The sequence below is a fragment of the Lactuca virosa genome, chromosome 4, assembly GCF_052849685.1.
Source record: "Lactuca virosa cultivar CGN04683 chromosome 4, Lactuca_virosa_CGN04683_v6, whole genome shotgun sequence".
NCBI classification, from domain to species: domain Eukaryota; kingdom Viridiplantae; phylum Streptophyta; class Magnoliopsida; order Asterales; family Asteraceae; genus Lactuca; species Lactuca virosa.
In genome coordinates, this window is record NC_136429.1 from 453,394,458 (window position 1) to 453,407,805 (window position 13,348).

Consider the following 13,348-nt stretch of genomic DNA (forward strand, 5'->3'; position numbering starts at 1 on the left):
TTTTGATAAAGTTTTATCAAAACAATCTAGTATCAGAAATTTGAACTTTGGTAAGAAAGTCAGCTGATTTCTGAGTACATGTCAAAGCTAGTGGGAGCATAAGTGTTATGCTAATAATCATCATGTTAGTGGGAGCATGATAATTATGACAAGTGTTGCAAGTTAGCAATGTTAATTATAGAAAACAAAAGTTTCAATTCGTGAGGCTGCAGGGATTGAAAAAGTTGTTTTGCTATAATTAAGGGAGAGGATATACTTCATTTCAGTTCTAAAGGCTTAGATTGAGACCTTAATCATCTTTAGTCAAGAATATATATATGAATTTCATGTTGGATTGGTTCAACTTAAGGAAATTCTATATATTGCGTTCTCAAAATTCGATTATGATTACGACATCCCTCTTCATAGTCAAATTTTGAAAACATGGCAAATAAAAATATTGTAGCAAAAGACTGGTCTAGAATCATGTCTTTATGTGAGACATCATGAATCGTGTACCATTTGCTTTGGGTACAGGATCGATTGCATGTGCTATAATATTTTTCATTTCTAAATTTTTCCAAATGCCCAGAGGCATTAAGAAGGGAAAAGGTCTAGAATTGGATATGACTAAAATGACTAAGCAATTGTCGAGGACAATCTGAGGTTTACCAAAGATTGGTTGCTCATGGACAGTTGGAAGTATAGTGCTAATTTTGGAAGGACCATATTGACATATTCTGAAAAGAGGCATCTCTTATTCAGAAGTGATAGTCAAAATGAGAATATGGAGTTGTCTCCATAGGTGGAAGTTATCTGTGTAAGATTAGAAAACTTAATGCAAGAAGCATGTCCAAAGCAATGTACTTTGAATATGAGACTTAGTTTCCATGGAGTTGATCTCCATTGGAATACCTTATAATGACTGTTGACAAGTCTTTGTGACTTTGTACATATTCATTACAGGAGGGTCAGTGCATATAAGTTTAAAATCTAAACAGATTTCGATAAATGATAGGAATTTGAAATTCTCACATTTTTCGATAAGGATTTCGATAAATGATAGGAGTGTGAAGTTAGAATCATTGAAATTATGTTCAATTGGTTTATTTCACAAAGTAAGGATCATAGACAAACATAGAGTGCATACTTGGTGTATGGCAAAGCTATTGTTTAAGAAAAACATAGTGTACATGCTTGGAGCATGGGACAACTAGTGTTTTTAATTCAAGTATAAAGTTGATAAAACCGAAACAATGAATAATGAGTAATCAGTATGGTGATAAATAAAAGTGTTTATTTATATTCTAGGGTTTGATACCATATTTGATTCATTTATTCTTGTGTTTCACTTTGCATGTTTTGACTTCCAGAATAACTAAGTCGCTCTTCCTGAATGATTAAGTTATTCAAACCATCCACAGTCGGTCATATGTTGGAAGTAGATATGAATCAAGACTGTCATGGGTTGGTTTGTAGAGGTCCAAGTTGGTGGACAAAGTGGTGCTACAACACTTATGAGTGCTCATAAGTTCTGAGTATTGGATTCAACCCGCGCTCATTTGAATCACTTCATCGATTTTATCACGAGTGATCATGAGACGATAATATCTTATATTCTTCAAACCTAGAGATATGAGTTGTTACTATGAGTTGGTTGTACATTGATTGCACGAAAACGCATTCGGTAACTCGATGTTATAAAACGTGCCTTTGTGTATGATTCAACAAGTAGTAGAACAAGCCATATGAGTCGAAGTTTATCCATTCCTTTTACCTTCGGGATAAAAGCGATATCTGTGGGCCCCTCGATGATTTAAAGATGATACATGTGAGTGCTTGGCCAAGCCAGGACTGATTTAATTTGTTCAATCAGTCAGTCATCATGAATCGGAAATCGGGAAACAACAAATGGACAGAGAGAATGATTGATAATCCATGTCTCAGTCCATATGATATCTAGAATGGAGGAATATATGATCCCTTATCTAATGGACAAGTCATTGACAAAGGTTAGAGTTCATCGACAAGGTCAGAGTTCGACAGAAGCTTTTGAGAGCTACGATTGCTGATCGGTTCCTGAAGTCATACGCAATAATAGTTTTAGACTTATCCAAGTGGGAGACTGTTGGATTAATGTCTAAGTCCATAACTATAATTGGTAAGACTTGACCCGACCCGGCATGGTCCATTTGGGTTGCATGGCATCATGCATTTGGATAGACTATAATGAGAGAAATAACACTTAAGGTTGGTTAATATATTATAAGTTCTAATATATTAATAAGGTTATTTAATTAGTATTGATCAAGAATTAATTTGGAATTAATTAAGTGATCAAAAGGAGACTAATTAAATATATGGGTTGATTGTGTAAATCATTCATTCTTATATATGTGGGCTTGTGATCCAAGATTTCTTATGTTGGACTAAGTCCATGGGGTGACCCATGGATACTCCATGGAGGTTAAAATCCATGGAGCATAAGGAATGGGTAAAGTTATGAGTTACATGGTGTAACCCTAATAGCCACCATATAAAAGAATCCCATGGCTCAAGAAATCGTGCACCAATGTGTGAATATGAGGGCTAGACGATTTCAAGGAGTGTTCAAGTTTCTCTCAAGTTATTCCAAGTGTATTTGGTGTTGTGTGAACCATTTGAGGTGTCACACTTGGGGCACTAGGCACTCAAGCTTCATGAAGACATTCTACATCAAAGAGGTATGTGTTCTATCTTGTTATATTTATTATTTTGTATGCTAGATTAGGATAATACCTTGGATGTTCATAATTGTATGTATAATAGAGAAAACATAGATCCAAGGTATTTAGGGTTGCATGTACACTTAGGAGTGTTAGAATGCTCATAACCCAACAGATATAACCTATATTGGAGGCTCTTGGGTCTAGATTGAATTTGATAACAGGAAAGCATATATCCGTTTTAAACAAAATGATGACTTGAAACAAGAAACAAGAGTGACAAATGTTGATAATTTTGAATTACTTTGGTTCGATGTTGTGAAGAGGTGTTACAGATATATCTGGTATTAAACCCATGTAATTCATTTTTATTACTTTGATCCCTAAAGTGGTAAGTCCTATGGGTGTTACGGATTACAGTCATATCAGTTTAGTTTAATAGGTTTCAATACAAGATTGTTGCAAAAATTTTGGCTTAACGTCTAGCTACGGTAGTGGACTCGGTGGTGAGTATGGAGCAAACTGCCTTTATAAAGGGCGCACAAATTTTGGATGGTCTGCTTTTAGTTAACGAGTTGGTTCATTGGTTTAAAAGAAGAAATTGAGTATGATGCTGCTGAAGATTGATTTTGAAAAGGCCTATGACTCTTTGAGTTGGGATTTTCTTGATCAAATCTTGGGTATTATGCATTTTTCTAACAGGTGGTGGGGATGGATACGAGCTTGTCTTCACTTGGCTAGATCTTCTGTTTTGTTAAATGGTAGTCCTTCTAATGAATTTCGGCTTTTCTGTCACCTTTTCTCTTCATTTTGGCTATGGAAGGTCTTCATGTGGCGCTTGAGGATGCGGTTGCGGCTGGTGTGTTTAAACCTATTTGGATTGGAGATGACAATATACATTTATCTCATTTATTTTATGTTCTGACGCATTGTTTTTGGGGGAATGGTCCAAACGAAATGTTGAGAATCTTGTTCATATTCTGAATTTTTTTATTTGGCTTCAGGGATGAAATTGAACTTGGCTAACTCAAATCTTTTTGGTGGTCATAAGGCGGTGTCTAGCAATAGCCCTTGGTCTTGTATTGTGGCTGCTTCAGCTATGTTGCATGAGAAGGGGGTTATTTTAAATTCGGTTTTACAAAAACAAGTTGGAAATGGTTGAACTACAAGGTTTTGGAAATACTATTGGGTGGGAGATCAAACTTTTATGGTTAAATTCCCTAGATTGGTTGATTTGCAATTAACAACAACTGCTTTATTTCAGATAGATGGTATGAAGGAGGTTGGCATTAGCAGTGGATGAGAGGCTTTACGGGGGTAGATTATATGCTAAATTTGAGAAGATGGTGGATATAGTGGAGTGCTGGAGTAAAGTGGACCTCCCGAATTTATGGGTGTGGTCTATTGATCCGGATGGACTGTTCACGGTGGCTAATACCATACGATGGATAGAGGTGTAGGTGCTTCCTGATGCTTCAGTGAGTACTAGATGGTGTAAATGGGTTCCAAGAAAAGTAAATATTTTCATGTGGCGTTTAATGTTGGATAGAATTCCTACTAAGGTGACGTTGCAACATAAAGGGATTGGTATTCGATGTTCTAGGTGTGCTTTTTGTGGTTTGGAGACGGAGACTGTGGATCACCTGTTTATGCGATGCGAGATGGCGAAGGATATTTGGAGTGCTATTCAGAGATGGCTTGATATTCATTTCGATCAGATTTCAACTCCTGTTGACTTATTCATGTGGCTCGACACTACAACATTAACAAGCTATAGCGACGACGAATTCGGGTTCTCTCCCGACGACATGTCGTCGGCATAGGGTATGCAGCATACCGCGTATTTTTTGGTCATTCCCGCCAGAGGTTTAGAGACGACATGTCGTCGGCACAAGTATCCGGGTCAAACGATTTTGGTCAAAGTTGGCAAAACGTGTGGCGACGACTTGTCGTCGGCATAGGCGGAGTTGTAGCGACGACGTTTGTCGTCGGTATAGGTGTCGTCGCCATAGCTATGTATTCCTGTAGTGCGATTTGGTGAATGTTAATGTGCATAAAAGGAAGGTGCTTGAAGTGGTGGTATATACGACTCTTTGGTGTACTTGGAGATATCGGAATGATGTGATTCATGAGAATCGAAGATTTAGAAATGAAAATCTTTTTGATTTTATTCGAGAATTTTCTTTTCTATGGTTTTGTTCTAGATATAAAAGCGTTAGTTGTAATTGGACCGTTTGGATCCAAAAACCCTTTAAACACTTTGCGATGTTCTAGCTCATTGCTAGTTTCTGTTTTATGTGATAGCTGTTTCGAAAAAAAAAATCCAATGTCTTCTTCATCATACTTGATTTCCAATGTGTAGCCAAGTCACAAACAATCTCTTTGAAGTCGAATATATGGGTAAGCAAGTCTCTACCTTCTTGAAATTTGTATAAGAAAAGCTTTTGCTTTAAATGTACCTTACTCGTGAGATCTTTTGACATGCATATTGACTCAAATTTTAACCAAAAAGCAGTTGCAGTTCTTTCATTAAGCACTTCTTAGAGAATATTATTATGGAGATGTAACCGAATTTGTGACAAGGCTTTTCGATCATTCTTTATCTCTTCGGGAATCCAAGTAGCTTGCTTTTTTCCTCCAAACGAATCTAATACATCCTCGTAATCCGATTGAGCTAAAAGGTCTCGCATCTTTATTTGCCAAAGTGGAAATCTAGTGTCACGGTCCAAAAGTGGAAGATCGTATTTACCGTAGCCATGAAATAATAATCAAATTTATGTAGGTGTGTGTGTGTGTGGGGGGGGGGGTAAGAAAAATGATTTATAAATCAAAAAAATAAATTGTAGATGTGGCTGGTAATATGGCTTAAAGAACGATGTTAAATTTGATTAATATATTTGGTGTAGACAAGTCAATAAAAGTGGCTGCAGTAGGATGATATAGTGTTTTTAATATGGGCAAAAAAACGTTACAGAGAATTTGGAGAAAAGGTTAATGGACTGGATATAGAGAAGAAGCAAATAACACCCGACTCTCTATATAGTGAAGAAAATTTGATTTTGTCCTTAGGTATAAGGGCTTAAAAAATCAAACGATTAATTAGGCTTTAAGTGTGTATAGTATGGGCTTGGTATGTAGGTTTAGAAGAAAATATCATATAGCAGGAAGCGATGATCCAACAAAATTTCAGAAACGTTTCAGAAGAAAAATAAAATCAAACCGGATGTTGGTGATTGAATTGACTAAGGAAAAAACAAAAACTTCTTTTGAAGAGTTTTGTAAATATCGAATAGCCAAAAAAGATCGGCTAAGAAAAAACGTGTGAATATCATGTGAACGCAGTGAAGATCGGCCAACAAAGGAACCCAAAAGCTTACAATCGCCCAGGGATGAAGAACACGGTCTTGCAGAAACAAGAGGTAGGTATTGATCTTAAAGGCTTGACATCACTTGTTATAATCAAAACATAAAAATAACAGAGTGACACATACGTCCTATGAAGTTTTCTAGGGTTTATCTTTTTAGTCCCTAAACTAATTTGATGACGTTACGAGGGAACCAATTCTTTTTTGTTGGGTCGATTAAGTCCTCTTGGCCAAAGTGAAGGGGTTACCCGGTTACCCCTTTGCCACATTGATATTTGTTGACCAATTTCCCTAAATTGACTTTGAATTTTTCCAATTTGTTGACCAAACTTGCCACATCACCAATTGTGCTCTGTTTAAGTTCTTTAATTTGGAGAGTTTTCAAGACTATCACGTCGGTGTCAAGATAAACACCACCATATTTGTATAACAAACAAAGTCAAAGGAGATTCAAGATGTTTTGGCCTGATGGGAATGACCTTGGATTAGCTTTGAAAACCAAGATTCTGCCATGGTGCTCTAGAACAAGTAATCCTATGTTTCTGATGATCAAAAACCCAAAAAGCTAGTGTTTTGATAAGAAACAATGATGTTGGTGCTTCCGACGAGAGGCAATAGTGGCGGTGTGCTATGTCTTTGATGAACATGATGAACAGGAAACAGAAGGATGATATATGCACCGTAGGAGTTAACGGTTGAAGGAAATTTCTGGAAATGAGAACTCAATATCGGCTCAAGAAGGCTTCTTTGATGGTGGTGCTTTTGACTAGCCCTCAGTCCATCAAACCCTATTCATCGCAAAATCAAACCTCAAGGAGTTTAGACCATGATCATTACAGATAGAAAAAACCATAAATCAACGTGTTCATCTATTGTACACAAAAAAAGAAAGAGAAATCAAATCGTCATCACCATCTGTCACATCATCAAACCTGTTCATCTATTCATTGCAGTGTCGCCATTTGGTGGACGAATAGAGGGAAGAAGGGAAAGTGGACGTGGGATTGAGGGAGGCAAAGGAGAGAGTACAGGAATTTGAGGGATTAGAGCTATTGGAAGTATAATTGTGGAATCGAAGATTCTGCTGGTGCGATTTAGTTGTGGAGGTGAATTTCTGGCATTAGGTTTAGAGTTTTTCTTGTGGGTTTTTCTTGTCGTCGATCTCCATTGCTTTGTCATGGGTGATGTGGCAAGTTTTGTCTATAAACCCGCTAAAACAAGTAAAGGGGACCAAAAAAAACAGGTTGCCCAACAATTCATTCCGTTATAAAGTCACAGAAATAATTTAGGGACTAAAAGGATAAACCCTAGAAACTTTATAGGACCAATGTGTCATTTTCCCTTAAAAGCATTTATAGTGGGAAACCCAAAAACCTGAAAACCCACTTGAAGAAAAGAGACTAGATAAGACTCTAGTACAAGTCTAAAACCTAAGAATAAGAATCCCAAACAAAAAACGCAGCTTGGGGAACAAGGAATTTGATAGCAAATAACAACGTCTTTAGTGACGGATACCTTTTAGTGACCGATACCTGAAACTGTTGCCAACAGAAAAACCCATGCATTCAATGTTTGTTTTTGGAGCATATTCAAAATTAATAGTTTATATATATACACACAAACTTTACAAAAAAATATCACACACAAATATATCAAACGCATGGAATCCAGAATCCTATTCCCAAACGAATCAAGACATTGAATGTCTTCGGTGTTTACTTGGTCTATTCCTGCCTCTTGTACTCAAAGGTCCAACCCCATCAACACGTAGAAGCGGCATAATCTTCCCCAACTTTTTCGATACAGAATTCAAAAACGATTTACGAGGAAACAGTGGCTTATGATCAGCAGAATAACGAGTAGGAACACTCGGGCTGCGGACTACAGATTTCTCACTAGAAAATCTTTCCACTTCTTTCAACTTCATTTTCATTTTTAAAAGCTCAAGTTTCAGGTCCTGGTTTTCTTTTTTCAGCCATGAAAGCTCATGGGATGATGGCTTGTTGGTGGTGGGTTCAAGCTCTATTAGACCATCACAACTCATTGTGTCTCTTAACCGTTGTTGTTCATAGAAAAGAACTTGACCCACAGTTTGCACAGGAAGCCTGTCATTTTGGGCAGCATGTGCACACGCTTCACGTGAAAGCTTTTCACAGTCCATCAAGCTGCATACTTTCTTTCTTTCCATATCACTTAATGTTGGATGAACCTGTAAAATGTTATATAAACAGTGGTTTATGTCATATTTTAGCAACAAACTAGAATCTTATGTTCTTGTTTAATCACTTCAATGGTACTTATTTAAACAATGACCTTCCGTAAAAAAAATAGCCAAATGTATGTTACCATTTATGACATTAACCTTTATGACATGCTATAGCAGGATTTACCAGTTTTGGGTGCGGATTTGGAGTAAGTGGTTCTAAGTGGCAGTTTAGTCATTTTTAATGACGGGGAGGGTGACTAACTATTTCACATATGTTCTTCTTTAGTCAGTATTAATACTAACATTTATTATATATCATTCTAATAAAATAAAATAAACTAGAAGCTTTCAGTGAAGATGAACCAGTAAGAACATACAAAATACGGTTGGTTCTCCTTCCATGCATTTAAAATGACTAAAATGAGTCAACTGCCACGTGGACAAAGTAAAAGTGTACCAAATCAGCATTGAAAACCGGTAAAACCTGTAATAACAGGTCATAAGGGTTTCTGTCTAACTAGTATTTATGGGCCGTTTTTGTCTTTAGCCCATTAGGGTTTCTGTCTAGCTAGTATTTATATCTGCTTTATTCCTTGTAGTCTTTATGCTTTTCTCTGAGAACCCTTGTAATTTCTCTTTGATATAATCATATGACAATGTTATCATGGTATCAGAGCAGAGGTTTGATACGTTGTTAGAAGTCTTTGTAGCAGTCATCTGTGGCGCGAATCGAAATTTTCTAGGGTTACTGTAGCATGCCGTTTTCGTTCATTATCACTGGTATTCGTTTTTTTATGTGTTGATTCGTTGCTACTGTTGATTCGTTGCTACTGTCGGTTCGTTGCTACTGTCGGTTCGTTGCTGCTGTTGGTTCATAATTGCTGTTGATTCGTTATTCAAGTGATTGCTTCCGCTGGTTTGTTACTCCTTTCATTCTCAGATTGTTATATTGTCATTGTGGTTATTCATTCACTATCAACATGACTGGAAAGGATGATTCCCTTCAGTCAATCGGTACTCGTTTGGATGTAAAGAATTATACGTATTGGAGTTACATTATGAAGAACTTCCTTCATGGGAAGAATATGTGGGGCTATGTCACTGGGACTAAAGCCAAACCCTCAGTGCCTCAAACTGAGAATTATGATATGTTGGTTGATGCTTGGGAGACTGATAACTCCAAGGTTATTACTTGGATAATTAACTCTGTTACTCAGTCCATTGGTATGCAGTTGGCTAAGTATGACACAACAAAGGAAGTTTGGAATCACTTGGAGAGACTGTATACTCAGTCCAATTTTGCTAAACAATACCAATTGGAATATGATATTCGTGCCCTTCAACAGAATGACCAGAGCATTCAATATTTCTATGCTGCTATGTCTAATTTCTGGGATCAATTGGCTCTTACTGAATCTAAAGAGTTAAAAGATTTTGATCCTTACATTGCTAGGAGGGAAGAACAATGCTTGGTTCAGTTCTTGATGGCCTTGCGTTCTGATTTTGAAGGTCTTCGTGGAACAATTCTTCATCGCTCTCCTCTTCCTTCAGTTGATTCAGTTGTCCATGAGTTAATTGAAGAAGAGACTCGTATCAAGTCCCATGCAGATAAAGGGTTTAAAGGAACCTCTACTCCTACTCCTGCTCCTGCTGTGCTTGCTGTCTCCTCCAGTCAATCTCGACAAACTTCAAGAGTCGCTTATGATGAGTGTGCATTCTGCAAACAGAAGAATCATTAGAAAGCTCAGTGTCCATTGTTAGTCAACAAGGGTAAATCTGGTCAACCTCAGTCAGGGCAACAAAATAGGTCTGAGCAACAGAAGATTCAGTCGCGTTCCTCTGATACTCCTCCATGGACCCCTCGTCCTCCACAGTTTGTTGCTTCTGCTGTTCCACCAGTTGAAACAGAATCTGTTGGACATATGCCACCATCTGCATTGGATCCCAAGGTGTTTGAGAGCTTTAGACAGTATTTGGCTTCTAATCCCACTGCCATGTCTGCATCTATGTCTCATTCTGGTCCTTCTTCATCTGGTACTTCAGGTATTCCCTCATCTTTGTGGATTTTAGATTCTGGTGCAACCCATCATATGACTCTTCATTTGTCATCATTTACTTCTTTGTCGCAAGTGTCATCTATTTCTGTTAAGTCTACTAGTGATACATCTATGCTAGTTGAGGGTGTTGGGTTTGTCTCTGTTTCTCATATCACTCTTCCTGATGTTTATTACATTCCCAAACTTACTTTGAACCTTGCCTCAGTCAGTCAGTTATGCAAGTCTGGTAACTGGGTGTTCTTTTCTGATTCTGTCTGTGTTATACAGGATCAACACACCCAGAAGGTGATTGGGATCAGCCGTAGGGTGGGGGAACTATATGTCTTGGAGGTCCTCAAAGTATCTGTTGTTGCTGCTTCCAGCATTGATTTATCTTCTTTTCGTTTGAGTCCTTTGTCGTCTGAGTTTTATGTTTGGCATTCTCGTTTGTGACATGTGTCTGTATCACGGTTGAATTTCTTAGCATCTAGTGGTGTTTTGGGTCATTTAAACTCTTGTGATATTTCTGATTGTAGTGGTTGCAAACTAGCAAAATTTTCTGCTTTACCCTTCAATAAAAGTATGTCTTGTTCTACTGCTCCTTTTGATATTATTCATTCTCATGTGTGGGGTCCTACACCAGTATCCACAAAGGGTGGGTCAACCTATTATGTATCTTTTATAGATGATTATACTCGATATACATGGGTTTATCTTATGAAACGCAGATCTGATTTCTTTGATATTACAACAATTTTAGAGCTCTTGTTAAAACTCAACATTCGGCTGTGATTAAGTGCTTCAGGTGTGACTTAGGGGGTGAATATACCTCTAATGATTTCACTCAGTTACTTACTTCTGATGGTACCATACACCAGTCTTCGTGTACTGACACACCTCAGCAAAACGGTGTGGCAGAACGAAAACATCGTCATATTGTTGAGACTACCTGCTCATTGCTCCTGTCTGCGCAGGTCCCTAGTGCCTTTTGGGGAGAAGCAGTACTAACTGTTGTGTATGTGATTAATCGTATCCCTACTTCATTGAATTCAGGAATATCTCCTTTTGAGAAGTTATATGGTCATCTACCAGACTACTCTTCCTTACTAGTTTTTGGATGTACTTGTTTTGTTCTTCGTGCTCATGTTGAAAGGAACAAGCTAAGGCCGAAATCTGCTATTTGTATATTTTTGGGGTATGGTATTGGTCACAAAGGATACCGTTGCTATGATCCTGTGAGTCAGAAGTTATATGTTTCTCGGCACGTTACTTTTTTGGAACATATTCCTTTCTACTCGATTCCTGCTACAGCCCACAATGTAACAAAGTCTGATCTTCTGCGTATTGATCCTTTTAATGAAGATATAGAGGCTCAAGACTCATCTATGCCACATGATCCCTCAGCACATGACACACCCACTTATTCAGAGGGTGTCTCGACTCCACCTGTTCGTGAGCCTGATCCTCCGATTATTGAAGTTGAGGATCCACCTCCACCACCACCCCTCAGGAGATCTTCTCGTCCTGTCAAGTCCACCAAGCTACCAGATTTTTCTTACTCTACATATTCAGGACCGTTTGCTTCATTTATAGCAAGCATCCATCATCTGTATGAACCTGAATCATATAGAGAAGCTGTTTCAGATCCTCTTTGGCAGAATGTTATGGCTGAAGAACTCACTGCTCTTCATCAGACTCATACATGGGATTTGGTTTCTCTTCCTCCTGGGAAACATATGATAGGTTGTCGTTGGGTGTACAAGATAAAAACAAAAGCTGATGGCTCTGTTGAACGATATAAGGCTAGACTTGTAGCAAAAGGGTATTCCCAACTGTATGGTTTTGACTACGAGGAGACATTTGCCCCAGTTGCAAAGATGACGACAGTTCGTACTATGATTGCAGTTGCATCCGTTCGACAGTGGAAGATCTTTCAAATGGATGTCAAGAATGCCTTTTTGAATGGTGACCTTCATGAAGAGGTTTATATGAATCCTCCTCCAGGAATTCAGCACCGACCGGGCGAGGTTTGTCGGCTTCGCAAATGTTTGTATGGGCTCAAGCAAGCCCCTCGTGCTTGGTTTGAGAAATTATCCACAGTGATTACCTCTCTTGGATTTGTCCAGAGTAATCACGATTCTGCTCTGTTTGTTAGATGCTCGAGTGTCGGACGGATTCTTCTGTCCTTATATGTGGATGACATGATTATTACAGGTGATGACCATGGTGGTATTGAGTCTTTGAAGCATGATCTAGCTCTTCGATTTGCTATGAAGGATTTGGGCTTGCTGCGTTATTTCTTGGGTATTGAGGTCGCTCAGTCTAAGAAAGGGTACCTTCTTTCTCAGACTAAATATATATCTGACTTGTTTACACGGGCGGGACTTTCTGACAATCGGACTGTTGATACCCTTCTTGAAACCAATGCACGATACTCTCCTACTGATGGTGTTCCTTTGTCTGATCCGAATCTTTATCGTACTGTGGTGGGAAGTTTGGTTTATCTCACAGTCACTCTTCTAGATATTGCTCATGCTGTTCATATTGTCAGTCAGTTTGTTACTGCACCTACCTCTGTTCATTGGGGAGCTGTTCTTCGTATTCTGAAATATCTTCGTGGCACTCAGTTTCAGACTCTCTTGTTTCCCTCGACGTCTTCTCTTGAGTTACGTGCCTATAGTGATGCTGATTGGGATGGTGATCGTCATGATCGTAAGTCTACCACTGGATTTTGTGTATTTCTTGGAGAGTCTCTTATTTCATGGAAGAGCAAGAAACAGGATGTTGTCTCTAGATCTTCCACGGAGGCTGAATATCGTGCTATGGCTGTAACTACATGCGAGATTATCTGGTTACGGTGTCTGCTTGCGGATATGGGAGTTTACATTTCTTCACCTACTCCCTTGCATTGTGATAATAAAAGTGCGATACAAATTGCGAAGAATTCTGTTTTTCATGAGCGGACGAAGCACATTGAGATTGATTGTCATTTTACTCGTCATCACCTGCAGCTTGGGACCATTTCGCTTTCATTTGTTTCATCAACCTTGCAGCTTG

At 38.4% G+C, this 13,348-nt stretch overlaps 1 protein-coding gene across 2 annotated transcripts; it reads right to left on the reverse strand.

Annotated features, from left to right (window-relative positions):
* Positions 1–7,658: 7,658 nt before the first annotated feature.
* LOC145169266 (BTB/POZ domain-containing protein SR1IP1-like) lies at positions 7,659–10,455 on the reverse strand. Of its 2 annotated transcripts, XM_079087832.1 has the most exons (3): positions 10,041–10,455; positions 9,701–9,972; positions 7,659–8,258 (listed from the first exon to the last, which is right to left on the reverse strand). In XM_079087832.1, exons 2-3 carry the CDS (start codon positions 9,785–9,787, stop codon positions 7,740–7,742), a joined length of 606 nt encoding a protein of 201 aa, XP_078943958.1. In that variant the 5' UTR covers positions 9,788–9,972; positions 10,041–10,455; the 3' UTR covers positions 7,659–7,739. The 2 variants fall into 2 exon arrangements, with proteins under 2 accessions (XP_078943958.1, XP_078943961.1); XM_079087835.1 differs by lacking the exons at positions 9,701–9,972; positions 10,041–10,455 and adding an exon at positions 8,946–9,262.
* Between the last annotated feature and the right edge of the window lie 2,893 nt (positions 10,456–13,348).